At 38.9% G+C, this 22,710-nt stretch overlaps 1 protein-coding gene across 3 annotated transcripts in view; it reads left to right on the plus strand.

The window, feature by feature from the left end:
• The window catches only part of Psd3 (pleckstrin and Sec7 domain containing 3), a 460,032-nt gene that overhangs the window by 321,556 nt on the left and 115,766 nt on the right, over window positions 1-22,710 (plus strand). Inside the window, exon 1 of one of the 3 annotated variants that reach the window (XM_055618705.1) lies at window positions 9,384-9,607. The exons of the other annotated variants lie outside the window; for them this stretch is intronic. Coding sequence (XP_055474680.1) covers window positions 9,449-9,607 — 159 coding nt within the window. The 5' untranslated portion in view covers window positions 9,384-9,448. Of the gene's footprint in view, window positions 1-9,383; window positions 9,608-22,710 lie in introns of those variants that run through there. 3 annotated transcript variants of the gene reach the window in all.

Consider the following 22,710-nt stretch of genomic DNA (forward strand, 5'->3'; position numbering starts at 1 on the left):
AGGAAGGAAGGAAGGAAGGAAGGAAGGAAGGAAGGAAGGAAGGAAGGAAGGAAGGAAGGGAGGAAGGGAGGGAGGGAGGAAAAGAAATAAAGGAAAGGAAGGAAGAAAAAGAACACAAACTTTTTGAGTGAAAGAAATTTTCTGAGAAGTTATCAGGGAGTTCAAAGTGATAATTGTTTCAAGAATCATAGGTAGGAAAGAGACCTGAACCAAGGTAGGTAAACAGCAGAGGACAATACCATGTTCCTTTTGGGACATATGAGATATGGATTTCTGATGTTGCCCTAGCCAACACAACAGACCCAAGGTGGTCTCCTTCAAATACATCAAGCAACAAAAAGTCTTGTACCTTTGGCCTTTGCACATTTGCTACTAACATACAAGAAGAGGAACTGTCTACTACCATGGCAGAGTCCTTCTAAACTGGGAAGAATAAAGTGTGAAAAATAAAGCGAGTAGCCTAAAATCAGTGAACATCTAGTGTGGCATGTTTCTCCTGAGTTTTGTTTTGTTTTGTTTTTGCTTGTTTGCTTTCTTGCTTGCTTGGTTTGCTTTTGAGTGAAATTTAGAAGTGTTAAGAAACTCTCCCCAAATCAATCATCAAGCCTAGATGTCAACACGGGTCCCTTTGTACTTTACTGCCACCATGGATGTTATTAAGCTATGGAAGCTACAGTTATGGTCTTGGCCAAATTGAATCTTAGATGTGGCAAAGAAAGTTAAACTTAAGTCCTTTGGTTCTTTCTTGACTGATTTGGTTTAAGGTTGCACATTTCTAGGTGGTTTAGTTCCATTGGAACCCAACAGATATTGTATGGGGTGATGGGAGTGGGGAAGAAGCCAGAAACTTATACCTAGTTCATGAGACCCCAAAAGACCACCAGGAATTGACTCTGCTGCAAAACACATAAGGGTTTATTTGATACAAGCTTGAGCCCGATAGCAAAACTTCCTGTGGAAGCAGGAGAGGAATGCAGCCGGGCCATCTAAGGGAACAAGGTTTTTAAAGGGCAAAACTGCAGGGGTAGGGCAGTGCTTGAAAACTTGTCATTACACTTTTGGGTAAGGGAAATTGACTTTTGAAATAATTGGTTTACTTTAGGTACCAAGACTATAAATGGTTCTGGCCTGGCCATCTGGGCTGGTTTCCTAGCAGCTATATCTCTAAATGGGCAGAAAAAGAATGCAGCAAAGCCAGTTCCTCCCAGCAGGTAACCAGACATGTCTCTACCTGGCTGGCCTTCAGTTAGGCTTGTGCTTAAACTTTAATTCAATAAACAAAACCAAAACAAAACAAAAACCAAAAAACTAATTTTTAGTTCTTTGGTCTTTCAAAGCAATATCACCAGTAGGTCAGGGAAAATGCCTTTAAAATACCCCTGTATACCTCAATCCTCAAAAAGGCTGGCTCAACCTGAGACATTTCATATATGTAGCACCTGGCGTTTACCTATTTAGGAATATGAGCTATATTTCTTTTGAATCTGCTTCATGGTTTTTCTAAACCCTTCAGGATTATACTTGAGGGCAAGCTGATACTGCTCTAAACTTCCACTTAGACTCTCTCTTTCTGGAAATGAACTTCTAAAACCACAGAGGACAGCTTTAAAATTTTAAAAACAATATTTTTCAACCTCTTATATGACTTTAAAAGAAAGAAAGAAAGAAGAAAGAAGAAGAAAGAACAAAAAAGAAAAAGAAAGACATTGGGCTTTTGGAGGAACCCAGTGACTGAGATGTTTGAATAATACCTATCTAACATAGGCAATTTTCTTTATTGTGCTTTTATGAAAACCAAGTACTTGGATAAGAAAATGACCCTAAGGAACAATTTCTTGTGGTCTTTTGTGATGAGCAATTCTTGCCACAGCTACTTATAGTGGCATTGTTATGAGTTAAAGTAAACCTAGGCACCTCTACAGCCATGCACAGTAATAAAATAACTCCATATTAGTGTAGAACACTGGTGGACCCTTTATGCCTTTGATTTTACCCTGAATAAACATTAAGGTTGTAGCACATTGAGGAATATCTGTTGGCATGGCCTGGGAATCCTCATTAGTTATTAGGAAGAAAGAGTTATGTACCATTATATTGAAATTCCATCACTGCTTCTGAAAGCCTGTGAGATAGCTTCTCCTTATCCTCAATCTGCCTGCTATCCCACAGTCCTTTCTGCCTTTCCTTCTCACTGGTCTCCTCTCAGTCACCCATACTCATTCATTTCTCCTGAACCACGGGAATGTATGTATACCCTATCCTTCAGCCCCATCTCAGTCACCTTTTTCTAGTTTTCTTTGGGAAATTATCCTTAAGGCTAGAATAGATCCAAAACCTTTCAGAATCTACATGTATCTTCATTATGATATTGACAGTGTTACTGATTTATCTTTGTTTGAAGGATCGATTTGTTAATCAATGATTATTTGATTGTCTCAGTGGGAATGGGATTCTGGCTGGTTTTGCATAATAATCTGTTCCTAGTGCCTGGAATAGTAAATGAGAGAAATAAAAATGTCGAACAGAATTAAACATATTTGTCATTTGCACTATAGAGATTACAAGCACTATTACATGGCATCAAATGAGAATCACTGTGTGTTGGGGTGGGACCTCTAATGGTTAATTTACATTGATAACTTGGTTAGATTAGAAATACAGATTTAACGAGCCTTTAGGTGTATATGTAAGGGCAGAGAGAGAGAATGTACTGAGGAGGAAAGACTTACCACCCTGGTCTGGACTCAGGTACTGACTAAAAAGGGAAAATAAAACTGGGGCTCCCATTTCTCTGCACAGCTGATCTGCTCACATGTGGGCTGGTTCCTTACACAGCTGTGTTCTGTTTCTGTTACAGTTCTTCCCCTGCTATGATGGGCTATATGTTCAAAGTAAATGATTTCTCCACTAAGTTATGGAGCCAGGTTTTTCTTTTGTTTTGTTTTGTGTTTTTAATTGCCAAGAAGAGAAAATAAACTAATACAGCTTGAAATAATTGACTTTAAAAAATTAAACAAACTAACCAAAAATTTGCTGATGGATAGAAGCATTAAAGGAATTTCTGATAAATAAAAGTGAGATAGAAGAAAGTGATATGCTTTTCAAACAATGCTTTAGAAAAACAGGCAAGTGGAGTTATTTCCGTTGATTGACACTTTCTTGCATAGAAGTATAACTTATCTCTGTTATGAAGCACCATGAGGGCAAGGTCTCTAATCATTTCATTTCCTCATAGACACTGTGCCTGGCACATATTAGGCACTTGGGATGTTTATTATTACATTGGATGGTGTAAAGAGGTAATTATGGGTGGGCTTATTGGATTAGCTTCTGGAACAGAACATTTTCTCAGCATTTACTACTCTATATACAATTATTAGCCTACTCACCTTGGAAAAACAGCTTTGAGGGATTGGAAACCTGGTTTTTGTATTTGCATCTTGCAATTATTCTGCAACAGAGTAAAGATTACATTCTTATAACAAGAATTTATAGTATTTCAGTGTATAGAATAGGTTGGTTTTCTTACCAACTTCAAGAAATCCTATACTTCTAGGACAGGTTCTGTGTTTTTTTCACAATGCAATAGTTTGGGAAGAAAAATGCCAGTTTTACAGAGCTGTGTCCTAGATGCAGGATTCCTTGTGCATATTCCTTCACTCCTAACTACCAAAGCTAATGAGTGTCTCTGATCTAAATGACTTGACATGAATGGCTTGGTTCAAGAGTGAAAGTATTTTTTTTTTAAGTTTGTCACTCCTTCATATTTATCTTCCATTGAGCATGTCCATGTCATTTAATTTTAAATGTGAGACGGTTCTATTTAAAGGATTCCTCACACCTAGTTGCTTTGTATATTTGAAGAACAAATGGACTTAAAAGCATGTGATGCGACAGGCAAGAGTGAGCCTGCTAGAGTAAAGCAGCATGTTCTCTTAGGTAAAGCAGATCACACAGTCTCTGACTTCCAACTGTCAGTTACTGTATATGTTAATTTATCTTTAAAGATGACTTAATTTTACTTTTTTGTTTGCATACTAATTGTTTATGAATTGGGAGATGTGTATCCACCCTGTGGGGCAAAATTTTTACTTTCATTTTTGAAATGACCCAAAGTAAAGTTATGTATATATAAAGATTCTTCAGCATCCTTACAGAGAACAAAGGTAGACAGTGGAGGACAAGCTAATAAATTTCCAGAGTCCTACTTTTAAAAAAGAGGTTAGGGTCAAATTGGTGGACTAGTGTCACCTAGCAAGGAGATTCAGCACAAGGTCTGCTATGCTTGTCAAATTCAGTAGAACCTCATGTAGCTAGATTGTCTGAGGATCAGGTTTTTGTTGTGGGCTAGGAGAAGCTAAAGTTGCCACATCTACTTATATTCAAACTGGATTCTCTGGCAAGTGCTGTATCAGCTTGGATAGGCTGGAAGAAAACAGGAGGCATTTAGTTTTGGTTTTTTAATATCACAGTGTTGATTGTATACATGCATTGCCACTTATGATGGTAAGTATTGTTCTATAGATGGGTGACTGGTTCTGTGATCACGTTTTTTGGAAGGGAAGAGCACGCACTGCTCAAAGGTGCCTGCCTTCCCTGCTACAGCAAGGAACAGAAGATGCCATGTGTTCCACCTGGTTTGTAAACTAGGACAGAGAGAGTTGATTCTCCAAAGTCTACTTTTCATAACTGTCTTATACGTAGAGTTGATTCTCCAAAGTCTACTTTTCATAACTGTCTTATACGTGGTCATCTCCATTTCCTTTCTGAAATTTGTCTCCCCAGATCCACTGCTATTTCAAGACAATTGTTTCAAGTATTGGTGCAATCTAGCCATGTCTGTTCGTGGTTTATTTAGCTTTTAAAAGACAAATAGTGTAGAGGACAGCATATGAACCCCTGTGACCCCTAGATAATCCCTCTGGCATTAAAGAGTAAGAAACCCTGTCACAGTCATGTCCTGAGTAAGTCCTCATGTTTCTTTATCTCAGAGACACTCATCTCGAAATTGAAGACGTTGGAGGTGATTATTTCTAAGTGTAAATCTGATGGTGAGTTTGAGTCCAAAGGACTAGCTTGGAGGATTATTCACTAGCACCTTTAAACAGCAGCAGCCCCTTGAAGATGCTGCTCATGTGACAGTCATGGGCAAATCTCAGGCAGCACCTGCCCTCTGACTATCAGATCAGCATTTTATCACCTTGCTCTGCCCCAGTCCCAGCAGTGTACTCCGAAGAGCCTTGAGAAAGAAAGGCATGTGGGCCTTTTGAACTAATGGATTTTTAAACCACCATTCTGTTCTAAGAATAAAGGAAAAAATAGCCTCCTTTGACTCCTAAGGTCCCTCCTACCTCCTGAATCCTGCCAAGCCTCTAGATCATTGGTACTTATAATTTATTTCCACTTTTTCTTCTCTCCAGTGTTCATAACTGAGTCTTTCACTTTTCTTTTATTTAGTTCATGATGGTCCATAAAGGGGAAAGAGGGAAGCTTCTGTTTGATATAGCACTATTGTTCTACCAATTATTTCATTTAAGGTCTGCAAGCCTTTAAGCTCACTGATACTCCAGAGGAATTTACTGTTGCTAGTGTGCTGTCTTAATTTAATAATTCAAAGTTAGGGGCACAGTTGTATGAGTGCTATATGTCCTCAGTACCTGACACCTCATTAGGCACATAATGAAAAATATATTAAATGGGATTCATTTCTCTGAGGCTCTCTTTTTATTATTGCTGTTGTTGTTATTGTTATTATTAGTATTAGCTAAGACCTTTTAAAGAAGGTTTGTGGGATTTATGTAATAAATAGTGTCCTCATTCCCAGAAAGCATCAGAATGTGCCAGCCAATAGCCCTCTGGTTAATGAATTTGCCCTGATAGTTTCTCCTGCCATTTTGTTGTGTTAAGGAAGTCACTTTTGTTTTCTGCTGAAGCTTTCGTGGAAAGCTATTTTTTGCTGTTAAACAGCTGCGGCTCTCTAGGAGGCCTGCCTTTATTTTATTGGAAACAATCTGTCTGCATAGGCCAGCTAATGTCTAGAACAGGCAAGGCCTCAGAAGACAAGACTATGAGGACATGGCTAGTGCAGAATGGGGTCATGTGATATGTCTTTGAATTGATTCATTGATATTGAATCTAGTTTTAAGTTTGTATGTAGCCATATCAAGACAGTGGGCAGCAGAAAGGAAGTGTGGAACAAAAAAGTTTGTTTAGAAAGCCATATTTTAAAACATGATATATTACATCTTTATTTTCTGGAACATTATTTGTTGTAGCAAAAGATAGTAAACTCAGTGTCCAATATGACACCAATGAAACACAATATATTCATACAATTCAATATAATTATTAATGAATGAGATAGTTTTATGTGATTAAGTAAACAGCAAGAATATTTGTGCTTCCATGTATTGCCCATGAGAAGGGAATGGATATATACATACAGAAAGTATGCATGCTCTGAAGAGATGCATACCAAATCTGTATCTGAAAAGAAAGTCTAAGCAGCCAGAATTGGGGAAAAGACTTCAATTATGTGCTCTCTTGTAAACAAATCAAAACAATTCTTTGTTTTTCGCTATATTCATTTTTTTCCAGAAAATTAAATTTCATTAAAAGCAAGGTCAGTGGCATGAAATCTGATAGGCAGATTTGTCTTATATTTCAGGAGTTTGTTTATTCTGTATGTGTCACTGAGCTATTCTCTACCAGCTGCTGCTGTGGTTTCTGAGATGGCTATGACTTTAGACCAAATGAGTATCCTGGAGATGAAGGTGGTAGGACTCATAAGGGAGAATGACTAGGGTGAAAGATAAAGATTGTTTTAGGAAGAGTAGCTAATGTCAACCCCTTTGAAAGATATCACTTAGGCTGACCTTTGGATGATGAGAAGCCAACTATGAAGATTGTGGGGGGCTGAGGAGCAAGGCAACACAGCTCCTAGAAGAAGGGCAGCAAGTGTGAATCTAAGACAATGGTTCAGGTGGAGACTACAGTCCAGTACCTTAACCTGGCATGGAGAGATAAATCTGACTGAACACAGCAGTAATGGAGAACCAAGAACCAAAAGAACCTGAGAACATCAAGTACCCCAAGATCTAGAAGCTTCATTGTTTAGTTGCTTCTTAAGGCCACACTTAGCAGGGTAAAGCCACCATCTGTTCTTAGTCCTTAGACTGTTAGGGCCACTGCAGTTGTGGTTGTCACTATCCAGAGGTATGTGTTCTGGAACACAGACTACAGGGCAGGGAAGGAGGAGGCTTTTCTCACTCGCTTTAGAAGGTCTCAGTGCATCTGCAGTTTGAGGAGATGATGCCCTATCATGTGGCATACCATAAAGGCCTGGACATGGTTATGTCAAAGCATCATAAACTGGCCATCCTCCTATGTGCAGGTGGACAGTGATGCAGTTGCTTTTCTAAAGCTCTAGGTGTTAACCAGATGCAAGTGGTCATTAGTTATTATAGTCTATGGCTAATGCCAGCTTGGGTAGCAATTGGGCAAAAAACAAAAAAACAAAACAAAACAAAAAAACATTCTTTCCGTACCTCCTAGAAATGGAGCTGGATATCATATTGTAAGATATAGTTTTCTTTCTTACTGTTTTTAGTAACCAGTTTGGTAGAGAAAAGAAAACTGCCTCAGGAGAAATTGTGACAATGCCTGTGGAGACTGGCAAGTATCCTAAGGCTGTAATAATAAGCGCTGTTTGGTTTGCCCACTCTGAGAAGGCTCTCTGATTATTCAGAGTGCTGCTTGGAATCTGTTGTGATGCAGTGCCTTTGTGGTTCCATCTTGGATGTTATATTGGCTAGATACACTTATCGTGTGCTCCGGTTACAATTGTAATTACTATAAATGATTAGCCTTATTACACTATTTCAGTACATGCCTTATATCTTTGAAATGTGCCTTATAAAGTAAAAGCCATTACATTCCTAATCAATTACTTGAAAAGAGAAAGGTATACCTCAAAGAAGACTATCATAGTCTCTGAACTCCATGCATCCCTAAAGGCAGTAGAGCCCTAAGATTTCTAAATATATTTTCTATTATTATTTTAGACCAAACTCCACTTACATTTATCAGTGTGCTTATAGAATAGTTGAAGCCCCAAGGCTTCAAAGAAAAGATGGGGACAATGAAGGGAAGTGGAGCACAGCCTGTCATGAGGTGAAAAACAAAATCAAAGGCTCCAGAGTTCCCTTTCCTGGGGCTGGTTAACAGAGCAGGACAGCAGACATCAGTACCTGGCTGGATGTTATGTAGAATTCTCATGAATCAAAAAGGAAGTCAGATTTGAGGGTTACAGCCTTCAAATAGAGGCAGCATTTTGGGCAGAATTGTTTTTATGTACTATTTTTGTCTTGTTAATTTGTATTTAATACCCAAAACAAGACCTGATTATGCAGATGACCTGCTGCCTCTGTGATACCAGGCAAGTCAGGTGTTACAATTGCAAAAATTACATTCAAAACTAACTTTGTGTCTCAGAACTAAATATATCTTGTTTTCTAACAGTGTCCAAACTGGTAATTCTTGCTCAGAAGGCAGCATATGCCCATGAGCATTTGTGGCTTTGGAATCGCCTTATTGATTTGGATTCGACTTATTGATCTGACTCTAAGCCATATTTAATGCCCTCTTTTTTTTTTTTTTTTCTTAACTTTCAGTATGACAGGAAGGTAACTAGCATCCTTCTGCATTTGCTGAGCACGTCAGCAATTCCTGTCCAAGTACCAAGTGGGAGGATTCTAAGGTCATAGGAAACATTTAATTCTTCTGACCAGCAACAGAATTTGAAATGGGACAGAAAGGAAAGTCATTGATCATCACGATTCCTTTGTGGCTAGCCTTCTGTCACACGCCTGCAATTGATTGAGCCTGTTGACACCCTGACACCCATCTGCATTTCTTTTTTCCTTTTAGAAATGGAGCTCCATCCATTCTCGCCCCACGTGGTTCCTTGCACATTACTTGCGACTTTTATTTGTGATATCTCTGTTGACATTAATGAGATTACTGCACAAGAGAAATGGTGTTGCTATTTGGAATGTTAATGAATTGCTTGCTTGGCCAGTTGCCATTTGTTCCACTGTGTGAATATGGTGCGTGTGCGTGCGTGCGTGTGTGTGTGTGTGTGTGTGTGTGTGTGTGTGTATGTGTGTGTAAGAGCCGAGTAGCAGGGGTGGGATTGCTTTTTTTTTCCTCTTTGCAGCCAGTGACGTGTGCCGTGCCTGGAACAATCAGACTCGCTGCAAACAGGGTAGTTGAAGATGCTGGGGGAGGCAGCCTTGTGCTTCCTAAGCTAAGGCGATCTCAGAGCTGCTCAGGAGCTGCTTAGAGCTGCTGGAGTGCAACTGGCACAGTTTCTTCAGCATTAGAGCTTTGTAACCGGTAGAAAGTGCCTTTTTATTTCTCCAAACCTATTCCCTAGTAGACCTTTAAAATGATTGGCGTGAATAGTGTTCAGAGTGCCAGCAAGGTACGGGTGAGGACCTCAGGTTCTGTGAAGTACTCCCGGGAGGATTCTATCCGGCGGCAGTCTCACCGGTCAAAGTCTATGAAAATTTCCAACTCCTCAGAGTTTTCTGCTAAGGAGACCAAGGTAAAGAAGTGCCATGTTAAATATTGTGGACAGTTGTACGGGGGATCACAGGATGTTCTGCAGTCTGCCAGCGTCGGATATGCAGCGACAGGCTGAGAAAGTAGCAGGAAGCATAAAATGGCTCTAAGATAATCAGATTGGGGTGAGCAGTGATACCTGAAGTCCAGAGAGGAGAACTGCTGTGCTGTGCAGCAGTTTTTGCACAGAGTCAGGTTTGTGGAAGACAAGGATTGCAGCAGTACTGAGAGAGCAGAGCGATGCTTGTGGGAACTGGTGGTTGGCATGGTGGTCGTGCTTCAGTCTCAGATAGGTTGCCTTGACAAATGGCTTTTTAGTGTGGCTTATTTTTAGAACCTCGGGAGTGTTAATTTTTACCTTTCATTGACTTCGTTTTTTTTTCTTCCCTCTCCCAGTCTGTCCCCCTCCCCTAATCTGTGGAACTAGTGTAGAAAAGTGCTATATGCTCTATTCTTGCTGTGTTCATTGCCAGGTATGTGTGAGTGGGAGAAATTTCTTCTTTTGTGTGCCTTACATATGTATGTGTTGGTGCTGTGCTGCCAGTAACAAAGCACTGGTGTTTCTGTGACTCTCTTGAGATAACAATCTTTGTTCCTGTGGAATGGGAAGCGAGTGATTACGTAGTGAAGTGGGCATTTACTACATGCAACATATTCTTGAGCTTCTTCCCACCACCATCTGTGTGAGCAGGGTACTCAGAAACACTCCCACTCTACAGGTTTAAAAATGGAATGATAGAATCACAGGATCACAGAACTCTGGGGCTGGGGTAGGGATGAGAATAATGAGAGTCAGAGGCTTGGAGATGTGTAGGGAGAGCTTTGGGAGGTGGATCCCTGTCATTTCAGCCTTCACATGGGCTCTGTCCAGACCCACTGAGAGTGACATCAGGACTACACCCTTCCAGCTTGTGGCACTGCCCTCCTCTCCTGCTGCCTCCCAGCCTCTTCCTCCTGTGCCACTACAGTACTAAAGACTTTGGTCTTAACAGGTTCCCCTCAAAATTTTGTAGGGGATGGGTGGATGGTGACTTTAAGAAAGATGCTGGTCCTCCATCCATCGCCTTAAATCATGACGCAGTGGCATCGAACCCCATCAATCATGAGCAAACTATTTTGGCTCTAATAAGTTTCTTCACAGGTGGCTTTTTCCTTGGTGATTTTTAGGGAGAAACACGCATCTTTTGACAGTCTTTTAATGTGACCTGAATGAGCATGTCTTGTTTCCTACTACAACTGCTATGGGACTTCCATGGTCTGATGACTACCATCTTCTGCTGACATAGACCCCCAAAGGCTATTACAATATTAAGTAGAGGTAGAATAGACAGTATGGTTACAAAATTTATTTGACAAAGAACACTAACTTAGCATCTCTGAATTTTGTTTTAATGTACATTATTATCTATAACGTCAGAAGCCCTGGGAAGTAAGTCCTCATTAGGAATGCTTTTGTAGTCCAAACTCCCATCCTGATAAAAATGCACTCATTTTAATACTACGGGTTTGTCCAGATTTAGGTTTTATGGTATAATATTGGAAACTAACTGATGCCAAATGAACAGATTTCTCTAATGCCTTCCTTATTTTTTATACAGGTACAGCCACTGCTCTTTGATAGGAATCTATGCAGTTTGTGTGATTTTTAGTCAAGAGTATTGTACCCAAGACCCTGATAGAATTATAGTCAAGTGGACATCACATGACTTTGTAACTATAGCCTTATATTTAAAAATATATATAGGGTTATTATATGCTCTCTTGAGTTTTGGCATGTTTATTCAAGAATATATCTAAGCTGCTAGTTCCTACACTCGCTCTGTGTCTCCCTGTCCCTTCACCCTGCCTTTCTGCCTTGTGTAAGCATTCCATTAGAATTAGAGATTAAATAGATAAAACATTATCATTCCTTAGCAATTTTGTGTACTAGGTGAAGTTAGCTGAATATCCTAAGTGTTTGTACCCTAAACTAATTAACTGAATTTCATCATGGACATATTTAATTGCATGGTAAACTATGTTCTTTGCTAATAATTAAATGCTAATAAGTAAGTGGATTATTCACCTTATATCTAGTATTAAATTTTTATTAGTTAAAAACAAATTAGTGTTTTTCTCCTGTTAATCAGGTAAGTAGTATTTTTTAGTTATCTGACTGTTCAGCAAAAAATAAAAAAAAAGTTTATCTAACCAGGTGATAAGAAAGTTTATTCCTTCTACCCCATCTCACCCCTCTTTCCCCCATTAACGACAATAGTTAGATAACATTAATTAACACAAGATAACTTCTAGTATTGAATTCTCTCTCAAAAACCTAGCCCACTCAAGAGTAAGTATAGGGGTTTTCATATTTTCAAGGGATTTGATTACAATTTGCTTTATATTCTTTGAAAACTGTCATCATTGTTTCTTAATTTCTCTTCTGTTGGCCATGAAACTCACATATTTCTGTAACTTTGAAATCGGTTCATGTGCATGCCTCAGTTTTTATCTGATTTTACATTTTGTCTTCTATTTGAAGAAAGTGTTAAATGATTTGTGAAGGATTACTTATTTACTGCCTTAATTTTTTTAAAAATATCTTTCAAGATTTCTTTAAATAAAAATTTTAAGTGAAAAAAATAGAGTTTTCTAATCTTTGTGCATCACGTTGTCATAGTCTGAGGCAGATGATTTCACCTCTCCCAGCAAATCCTGTGTGTTGTTTCCTGTAGAACTTGTTGCTCTTCATGGACTATCCCCTAGCCTCCCCCACCTCCTTAGAAGTGATGAAACCCATTTGGATTCTGAACTTCCATGGGCTGCATCTGTGCAGGGATTCTAGGTTATCTCCATGCATGGTCCTTGGTTGGAGTATCAGTCTCAGAAAAGACCCCTGTGCCCAAATTTTTTTGGTTCTGTTCTCCTTGTGGAGCTCCTGTCCTCTCCAGGTCTTACTATTTCCCACTTCTTTCATAAGATTCCCTGAACTCTACCCAAAGGTTGGCCAAAAGTCTCAGCATCTGCTTTGATACCCTGCAGGGGGGTTCCATAGTAATGGGGACAGGGACTGTCTCTGACATTAAATTCAGTGGCCTTCTCTTTGATCACCTCCCCCTAATGGGGGAGCAGCCTTACCAGGACACAGAGGAAGACAATGCAGCCACTCCTGATGAGACTTGATAGACTAGGGTCAGAAGGAAGGGGAGGAGGACCACCCCTATCAGCAGACTGGGGGCGGGGCATGGGTCGAGAAGGGGGAGGGAGGGTGGGATTGAAGGAGAGGAGGGAGGGAGCTACATGGGAGATACAAAGTGAATAAATTGTAGTTAATAAAAAATAAAATTAAAAAATAAAAATATAAGTTTAAGTATGAAAAAAAGTAAGTGATGAAACCCTCTCTTCTGGAGAATATGGTCTTTCCTTTTTCTGGATAATGTTTCTGTCAAATTCTGAAGCGGATAAAATGGAGAGGATTGTAATGGAGGTTTTGGTTTCTTATTGTTAATGTTTTTTTTTTTAAGAAGAATGTTTATACATCTGTGGAAAGTAGCGTTAATGATCAAAATGTCTCATTTAAGCCTGACTATACATGCATTCAACCTTTTAACTGATACTGGAAGAATTACAATTAAGCCTCCTGACCATTAGGGGGCACTACAGACCTTCCTGCTACTAAAAGCAACTTGACAAACTAAAGAAAAATAATAATTTGGAATCAATTGTAGATATTGATTCTTAACTTTTGTCTTTCTTTATTCAGTTAACATGATAAACACAGTCATGTGTTTATCATGGTGCTGGGTATTGAATGAACTTCAGGTTTCATATATGCTTGGCACTTACTCCCATGACCTACATGGGCATCCCAGGACAAGCTAATTTAAACCTAACTTCTACTAAACATGTCCACATTTCCTCCTCCTCTTCTGTTTATATATAATATATAAATTAGCTAGTATTTCTTGATTTATAACTTGCTTAGATTAAGAATGTGAAAGCTGGTGTTCGGATTTTCATTGTTTTTATGTGCCCATCTCTCACCAAACTTGGGCAAAATCTCAGCCTGACAATGTCTTTTTTTATGCTGTTTCAGAGGGTAAAAAAAAAAAATCACATGCATAGTTGAATCACTGAGGCATATTGTTGGGGAATAATAGAACATCACATTAAGAATTTTCTCATGTGCACATGTCTGTAATCCCAGCACTCAGGGAGGTAGAGGCAGGAAGATCTCGGTGGGTTCAAGCCAGCCTGGTCTGCAAAACAAGTCTGGGATAGCTAAGGCTACACAGAGAAATACTGTCTTGAAAAGCAAAAACAAAACAAAACAAAAATCTCTCATTGATAATTGTATGAATTTAAATGAACTGTTTAAAAATATTACTACTTTGATAAAGTAACAACGAAACTTGAGAAAGTTCTCATAAAATTTATGCTACTCTGGGTGGTGCATAGTGAAAACATTGGCTATTTGCTTTGTGGGCTAAAATGCTGCCAGACATAGTGTCGGTTTTTTCTTTAATTATCATTGTACAAGTCCCCAAGTCATTTCTCCCTGAGACTTATCTTTAAACTGAAGTCAATGAAATATCCTTCTTCCGAGAAAGGCTAAGTTTTATAAGTTTGATGTTTGTACACTTTTTCTATAAAAAAGAAACCTAAAGACCATGCTAGCTTCAGGGAAGGTGAGTTTTATAGCATTTCAGATAATCTGGGTTCTAGGAGATGTTAACTGTAAACACGTGAGAGAGAAATGGAAATACTTTGCTCCAAAGTACTGCCTGGGGACTACCTCATTCATTGCTTTGTGAAACATGTTGCAACAATATTGAAAGGCACCATTAACTCTATTCTCATTCTGCAAAGGCTTTTCTTTATTAGCAGTGTTAGGTAAATACTAATCACTTCTCCCTCTGTAAGTCAAAGCTATATACAGAGGAACCTGAAGAAGTCTTTACAGTGCCCCTTTGCAACCTCAGATTTTAGTGGGAGGTTTGCAGACTGATGTCGTGTTTTTCTGTAGATCATTTTTATTTTAGATGAAAAGCTAAATCTGGGAAGGAAATTATGATCGAATAGGTCATTCATCTCTGCCTGTTTAAAAATGCATGTCTTGTGTAGTATGAAGAAGTATCTTCTCAATTGAAACTCATTGCAGTTGTGATTTATCTATGTAATGTATAAATACTACAAATATATAACAAAAATTACATATGTAAACTCTGAAGTTGAAGCAGAACATATTTTAAACCCTATAAATCCATCTGTTAGTTGAAAGCTTTTGAAGAGACAAGATACTATTATGTCACAATATTAACAGCATCAGAGATATTAGTTAAACCGCTGATACTGTGAAAGAATCAGGGGCAAGTGCAAAGATTAAGACAATTTTATCTCCAAAGTTCCTTTCTTAATGTTGTTCTATTACCTTCACCCTATACCTCCTGTGTTTCGGAAAGTTACATTTTTGCTGTAGGTGTTATTCTGCTAGACTAATTAATCCAGATATGTTAGTGGTTTCTTTTTGTTTTGTTTTGTTATTTTGTTTTCCTCTCCCTCTGGCAGCTCATCCTGCAGGTTGTGTCATTTTCAATAGTTGTGTGTCTGCCTCAGGACTTGTGTCCGACTTGTTAGAAAACAAAATCTAGTCTGTGTTTGGTTTTGTTTTTGAGTTTCCAAAGCTGGCAAAGTGGCCTGGGTTTTGTTTTAGGGGTTGTGCTTGAGGCCCCCTCCCCAGTAAGCCCTGCAGTGCTTTCATGTAAATCAACACCTTCCCCCCTCCTGCGCCCCCCAGGATGTACAGATGACTATTTAGGAGTAAGTGTCCTCCTGATTGGAGCCATCCTCCTGATTGGGTGATACCTGCTGACTCTTGAACATAATTAAAAGCAGCTCCTCCACCATCACAGTTTGATCCATTTTCACTTGAGAAAAGGGCATGGGGTGGTGTGTTCAGTTTGAGTATCTCTAAAATAACCCTCAAGTGCCAACCTCAGCTCTTGCTCTGCTGTGCCTGTGAGTGGATTGTGTGCTCACCTGTATGTAGCATGTGGATGCTGGGAAAAGAACTGCCAGCTTATGAAGTCATGCTTGTCAGGCTACTGCTACAACTCTTGTCGGAGGGAGGGGAGAAGGACAGTCTGTGATAAGAGTGAAGAGAGGAAAAAAAAGAAATGCTTCTAAAGGCCAATATTTGCTGAAAATCAGGGCAATTAGAAGGGAAATAAATGCAACCCAGTTTATAAATAAATAAATAAATAAAACCCAGTTTATCACATTTTGATGGACATATCTTCAAAAACACAAGCTTCTGATTTCAGTGGAATTTGATTTTGGCAGGAGATTCTTTGCTATGCTTCATGTCAATTTTTTTTTTCTCATTAGTGTATTTATTTTTTCAATTTATATCCTCCTTGTAGTTCCGTACCTCCTCTCCTCCTGGTATCATCCTCCCACTCTCTTCCCCCATTCCTTCTCCCCTTCCTCTTAGAATCAAAAAAGTGCACAATATTTGTGAAAGAATAATGTGAGGCAGAGAAAATGCCAAGAATCATGTCAAAACTTTTAAAAATTACTGGCTAGGGCCCCTGCTATCAATTGTCGCTTCCAGTTTAGTTTTAAATGTGAATAACTACTCACAGTACCTAAGACCTCAGTATGCTGCTTGCTAGACTCAGGTGTTGTAGTCAAATAATATTATTTAGCCATCAAGATAGTCTCATCTTGCTGATTCAGGGTAAGTTCCCAGAGCCAGCTTCCTCTCATCAGCACACGCTCGCTGGATGCACCTAATACGTCCATTCACATGCAAATTTTGAACACTGTGTTCAGGGTTCCAAGAGTCCAAGTCCTGGAGTCCCTGCAGCTCCTGACAAAGGAGTCAGCCCCTGCTATGTGCTCCATTACAGTTAGTTACTATAATCTCCAGCATAAACAAACCTGAGACATTTGCTGTGCTTCCTAACTGGATGCTTTGAGTTTTGTGTTACTGAGACAGGACCGTATAGCTCTGTCTGGCTTTAATCTTTTTGTCTTCGTACCCTGAGTGCTGGGGTTGTAGGTGTATGTGTCACCCTGCCCTGGAAGACAGAAACTGTTCGCTATCACAGAGGAGTAAAGTCAGACAAATGCTGATTTATGTCACTACCTCGTCAGTCCACTTCCTTAGGAACGATCAAATACGAAGACAATTTCGAATACTCTTTATCATGATTGGTCAGTGCTTGAAAGGCTTTTTGTATGCTCTATCGACCCCATGTTATATTCTTTTAGTTCACAGATAAATGGTGTTTTTATTTAGCCAAAACATAACTATTCTAATTTGTGCCTTGAAAAGCTCCACTGAAATATTGAGGGTGGAAATCATAGATCTTCAAGGACAAATGAAGGGATGCCCTTAAAGAGGTCAAAACATTTGCAATCTGAAAATCAGATAGTCTTCTTAGCTTTTAGCTCCTAGGAAAAGGCTGAAGTGTAGAAACTTTCTTCTCTACAGGAAGGGAAATTGAGCAGAACATAGCAAGTCCGAACTCTGAAAGCCTCCATCAAAACATGGGACTCTTCTTTGTAAAGGCTCTAGTGTTAGAAATTCTAAATGCATTCCCCACCTATCGTGGTCATTGGCCCTCCCTTCCCTGAATTTTCTGCTCATCTTCCACACTGAGTTAACCAGAGGTTTCAGACATAATTCAGATGCATTTTGAGGCTTGGGGTGAGATTCCTGTGTGGAAAATAGCAGTGGTAGGTAAGATGTCGAAATATTTCACAAAAGGAATCTCTGCCCTCTCTCCTCCTTCAGGTATATTTTCTCAGAAGTAGGAAGATATGTATCCAGTAAACAAGAGGTTGAATAGCCCAGAGTGAGGGGGGAAACTCCAGGAACATGATAAAGGCAAACCCTGGACCATAGCTGTGAAAGATATGGAAACAGGCAGTTGAGACAGGAAAGAATGGAAGGTTCTAGCCATAGCACTGACTAAGCACCTGGCATGGGGCTCTGCAGATATGGGGACTCGAAATTTGATGGGAGACAGTGGAGGTGAATTAGAGATAGGTCCCTAGAAAACTCATTTAATGCCACTAGCAAAATGTGCTTTGAAAAAGTGCTATACTGTACCACATTGGCTAGCTGTGATTTCTATCAATATTATCATTGTAACATAGCCACTGAAAATTGATGACCCTCCAGGTTGTGAGGGGATATAATTCAAATACTTTAGGTAGGAAGAGAAGTGTTACTATTTTAGAAATAATGCATACCACAGATAGTATGTGAAAGAGGTTTATTGGATGGAGATGGAGGAGAAGAGAGAGAGAGACATGGCAGGGAGATGAGGAGGATACCTGACAGAGAAAGTGGAGAGAGAATTAAGAGCAAGAGGGAGAGGAAGAAGCAGGGGTCCATTTATAGATCCTGTGTGTGACAGGTGCATCTGCCATACACCTGCCTGGTGACGCATGATGACATCATAGGTTACTAGACAACCAAGAAGCAGGCTAACAAATGCTAACAAGAAGTATATGTATATATAACATATATATGTATATAGAGAAACATATTTTATATATTACATATAATTTCAATGGAATGGTGTTAATAAGTATTATGTTCTTTTAGTTTAAAAAATACTTTTATCTCAACAACAAAAAAAATGACAGTTCTGTCTAGCTCCCCAAATTTTCTTTTGAAAATTCTGTTTTTTATGAAATGCAATTGCCTAGTATCCACTAGATTTGATTATTTAATTCAGCTGTATTGATTGTTTTAAATAAAGTCTATTTCCATTTAGATTTGTCTTTCTAATGTATGGAAATGACAGGGAGTAAATGCCAGGCCTGGCATTCCTTCTAAATGTTAATGTCCTCTGGGGAATTTTTTTGGAGCCATTTATTTAAAAGGGCTCAGTTTGTTGCCCAGCAAAATAGTTTTTTTTTTTAAATAACTGTGCACAATACCTTTATGATTATGTCCATAATCATTAAATACAATTGATCACATTTCTATGTATTTAAAATTACTGCGTGTAATTACAAGGTCACTTGAAATTTATGTGTCCCTTATGTTTTAGATTGTAAACCATTCTTTCTTAAAGCCTCTGCCTGCCACCTCTCAACAACAAGGATTATCAAAGAGAGGATCTAAGAGCAGATCATAGCGAGTGCTACTGAGAATTCTCTCTGAAAATATAGGTTATGGTCATATTTTTCAAGCAAGGATTAGCTGTACAAATATAGACAAGTTTTTGATAAATAGCACTCCGGAGGATCAGGGTATAAGCATTAAAAGTGAAATCAAGAGATGGCTATGATCACGATGAATTTGAGGCTTATGAAGAGCTGCATATGCTAAGGAATTCTTTAGAAGTTAACCTTCTACTCATATTCACTAAGACTGTCATTGCATACAATTTTATTTTTGTCTTTTGGGCTATAAAGTTTTCTACATGAATTACATTCACGTAAGGTTTCAAGACACTTGTCTTTAACATCTCTAATGAACTGAAGAAGGATGAGGAGGCTTCTCTATGTTCCTGTCACTCCATCTATGTTTCAGTCAGTGAAAAGGGAATGCCACTCTTCGTCCTAGGTTAAATACCCTCCTCTGGAGTACATGTTGGCATCATCATGGCAACTCCATTTGGGGAAATGGTATACAGAAAATGTAAAATACTCAACTAAAAATAAAAGGGACCCTGGGGCCTGACTTGTGCTTGAGTTCTTATTATCTTAAGGTCAGTCACCAGATTTAACAAAGCAGCCAGATAAATCTTGATTATTTCAGATAACAATTTTTTCTATGTCTAATATAAAATTTGAGGACACACTTGGATTAAAAAGAAGATCCAAAAATAATCCTGCCTACAAGAAGTGCAGGGATAACGAGAGACCAAAGATTGAGGGAAAGTCCAACCAATAATTGGCCCAACCTGAGACCTACCCCATGGTGGAAAGCCAGCCTGCGACACTAATAATGATACTCTGCTGTGCTTGCAGACAGGAGCCTTGATGTAGTCAGGGAAGCTCCAGCCAGCAGCATATCTGGACAGATGCTGAGACTTGCATCCATGCATGGGGCAGAGCTACGGGGGTCATATGGAAGTGTTGGGGAAAAGGACCTGGAGGGGAGAGGAACCTCACAGAAAGACCAGCAGAGACAACTAACCCAGTCCCATGGGGTCTATTAAGGAATATGCATGATCTGGACCTAGGCACACATGTAGCTGATGGGCTGCTTGGTTTTCATATGGGTTGCCTGGCAAGTGGAGGGTGGGGGGACTGTTTCTAGCATGGACTCTATTGTCTGCTTTTGGATAACTTTACCCTAGCAGGGCTGCCTTGCCTGGCCTCAGCAGATGAAGATATATTCAGTCCTGATGTGACTTGATGTGTGGGGAAAGTTTGATAGAAGGGGTGGGGGAGCTCTCCTTTTCTCGTGGGGGGGGGAGGAAAGGGGGAAACTGGGAGGAGAGGAGGGAAAGTCACCTTGGGATATAAAGTAAATAAAAAAATAAAAATAAATAAAAAGTTATTAATTGTTTCTTTGGGTTAAAATTTAATTGGACATCCTGCTTTTGATTAGGAAATCAACATCTTGAATCAAATACCAGCTCTCTCGCTTCTAGATTAGTGGAGTCAAATAATCATACTTCATAAGGTAGAGGTTGGAATCCAGCTTTGCTGATTTCTAGACCATTAAGTCTGTATTTATGACCCGCCATCATTCTAATGGTATTTAGCATCCTGCTCAGTGTAGGCCTTGTTTTCTCAACAAGAATTTTAGGAGACACTGGGTTCATGATAATTTATGAAGCACTGACTACCTTTAGGAGACCACATCTGAATTTAATTTTTATATTTTATATATTTATTTTATTTTAAATGTAATATTTTATGTTATTTTATATATTTATTTATTTTATTTTATTTTAAGTGAGTTAGATACAGAAGATTATACACTGAAAGAAATTCTTCCTATTCCATCCCCAACTTGCCCTCTCCAAGGATAATCAATGATAATATTGTAGTGGTTTGTCATTGCTGTTTCTTTCTGGGCATTTATGGATCCACATTTTTTCATAGAAAGGCTTTGCTTTACTACTTGTTTTTAACATATTCTAGTATATTTACTAACACTGTATTTAAATAAGTACTGTGGATAATATTGTATCTCCAGTGCTGCTACTGGAACAGTTTGTCAACTAGGATTTAAAACGTATGCTTAAGTTATGCAGAAATGGGCCACCCTTCTCTCATAATTTAAGAAAGTAGCTTGACACACCCCTATTCTGCCACTGCTGTCACCCATCCCAAGGCACAACTCCAACCTGAGCAGCAGTTTCATGGCGGCTCTCTTTCTCTCTTGCCTTCTGTCAGCAACCTGCAGCAGAAGCTGGGGCTCCCCTTAAGTCATGACCACTCATCGATGGTCTTAGAATAATGCAGTGGTTGCCCAGCTTGCACAGAGTAAAGGTCTAATTGTTTTCTACAGGACCTGCTTTGTCTGTTTTCCAACGTGCAAAAGTTTCTACACCCAAGGCCCACTGCGTCCTTGTGTCTGTTTCTCAGGCTTTTCTCATTTGGCTTATACCTATAGCAGCTCAGCCCCTTTTTCCAGATTTTGTATTACAAGTGGGTTGTGTTTTACCTTTCCTTGCAGAATGACATTCTCTGGCCATCTAATCTAAAACCGATTCCTTGAGTTATCTTATTTTAATCATTTTATATCAACTCACTGCCAAGCCACCAGAGATATCAAATTATTTTTACCTTTTTGTTACTTTATTTTCTGTCTCAACCTCACTGAAATCTAAATACTTGTTTTAACCTGTGGGTTTAGGATTTGCTAACTGAATATGTAATTAAATGAATGGCTTTAGGAAGAGATTAATGTATACTATTAGAAGAGTAATCCAGGCGTGGTGGCCTAAATTTGGGATTAAGCTCTCCACCTTCCTTTTTGAGACAGGTCTCTCACTGAGCCTGGAGCTCACCTTATTTGGCCAAAATGGCTGTGCAGTAAGCTCATAAATCCTGGCTCTTCCTGCCCAGAATGGAGATTGGGCATATTGTACCTGGCTTGAAAAATAGGTACTAGGGATCTGAACTCAGGTCCTCATGCTTGGACAGCAATCACTTTACTTGCTGAACCATCTACCCTGCTTCAGTTTTGAAACTTTCAATAGACGGGGTTTATTAGAAAACCATAAAGAATGGACAGTAAGAATTATATAGTTATAGCAGTGTTCCTGACTTATTCAGATTCAAACCCCTGAGCAGCTGATGTCTTACTTGATACTGAATCAATTCATGAGCACATATCTAAAGTTTTAACAAGGAGATTGATTAGGAAGAGATATGAGAGAATTTTCTAGAGTTGATGTTTAGGTTCTGTAGTTTAATTGGTGTGTGTTATGTAGGGTGAATCCACTTATCAGAATGTAATTAAAGGTATATTTAAGACTTGTAGAGTTCACTTTGTTTCAGTTATATCTTAAACTGTAAGCAGGCATTGGAAAGTTAGTATAATACTGGAATATGAAGATGTGAAATAGTCTGATATCTACCACATGCTTGTTTTGTTGTTGTTGTTTTGACACTGGGTCATATGTACCCTGTGCTGGCCCTGTGCTTGCTGTGTAGCTCAGTCTGGCTTTAAACGCCTGATCCCCCTGTATCCCTCAAAAGTATTAGGATTACAGGAATTCTCCCACCATTCCTGGCTACTGTGTACTTTTAAATTATACTGAAAAAATAAGATGGAATGATAAAATGGCAGGATGAATGGGTGGACATAAGTAGGTAGAAAGACAAACTTATAATATTAATTATAAATCCAGCCAGTGGGTAGATTTGTTACAATATATAACTCTCTCAATTTACAAATGCTGAAAATTTCTGTAATAAAATTACAGGGAACACAGATATTTTACTCATAGAAATATAGTCCATAGAGGTAAGTTTTTAATCTATAATAAAGCAGATAGATTATACATATTAGATTGTGGAATCCATACTTGGAATTTAGGATTATATAGTAATGCTGACAGTTAATAAAAACTGTGTGTGTGTGTGTGTGTGTGTGTGTGTGTGTGTGTGTGTGTGTGT

This window comes from Psammomys obesus, unplaced genomic scaffold (genome assembly GCF_907164565.1).
Source record: "Psammomys obesus unplaced genomic scaffold, mPsaObe1.curated_primary_1811, whole genome shotgun sequence".
In the NCBI taxonomy this organism is placed as follows: domain Eukaryota; kingdom Metazoa; phylum Chordata; class Mammalia; order Rodentia; family Muridae; genus Psammomys; species Psammomys obesus.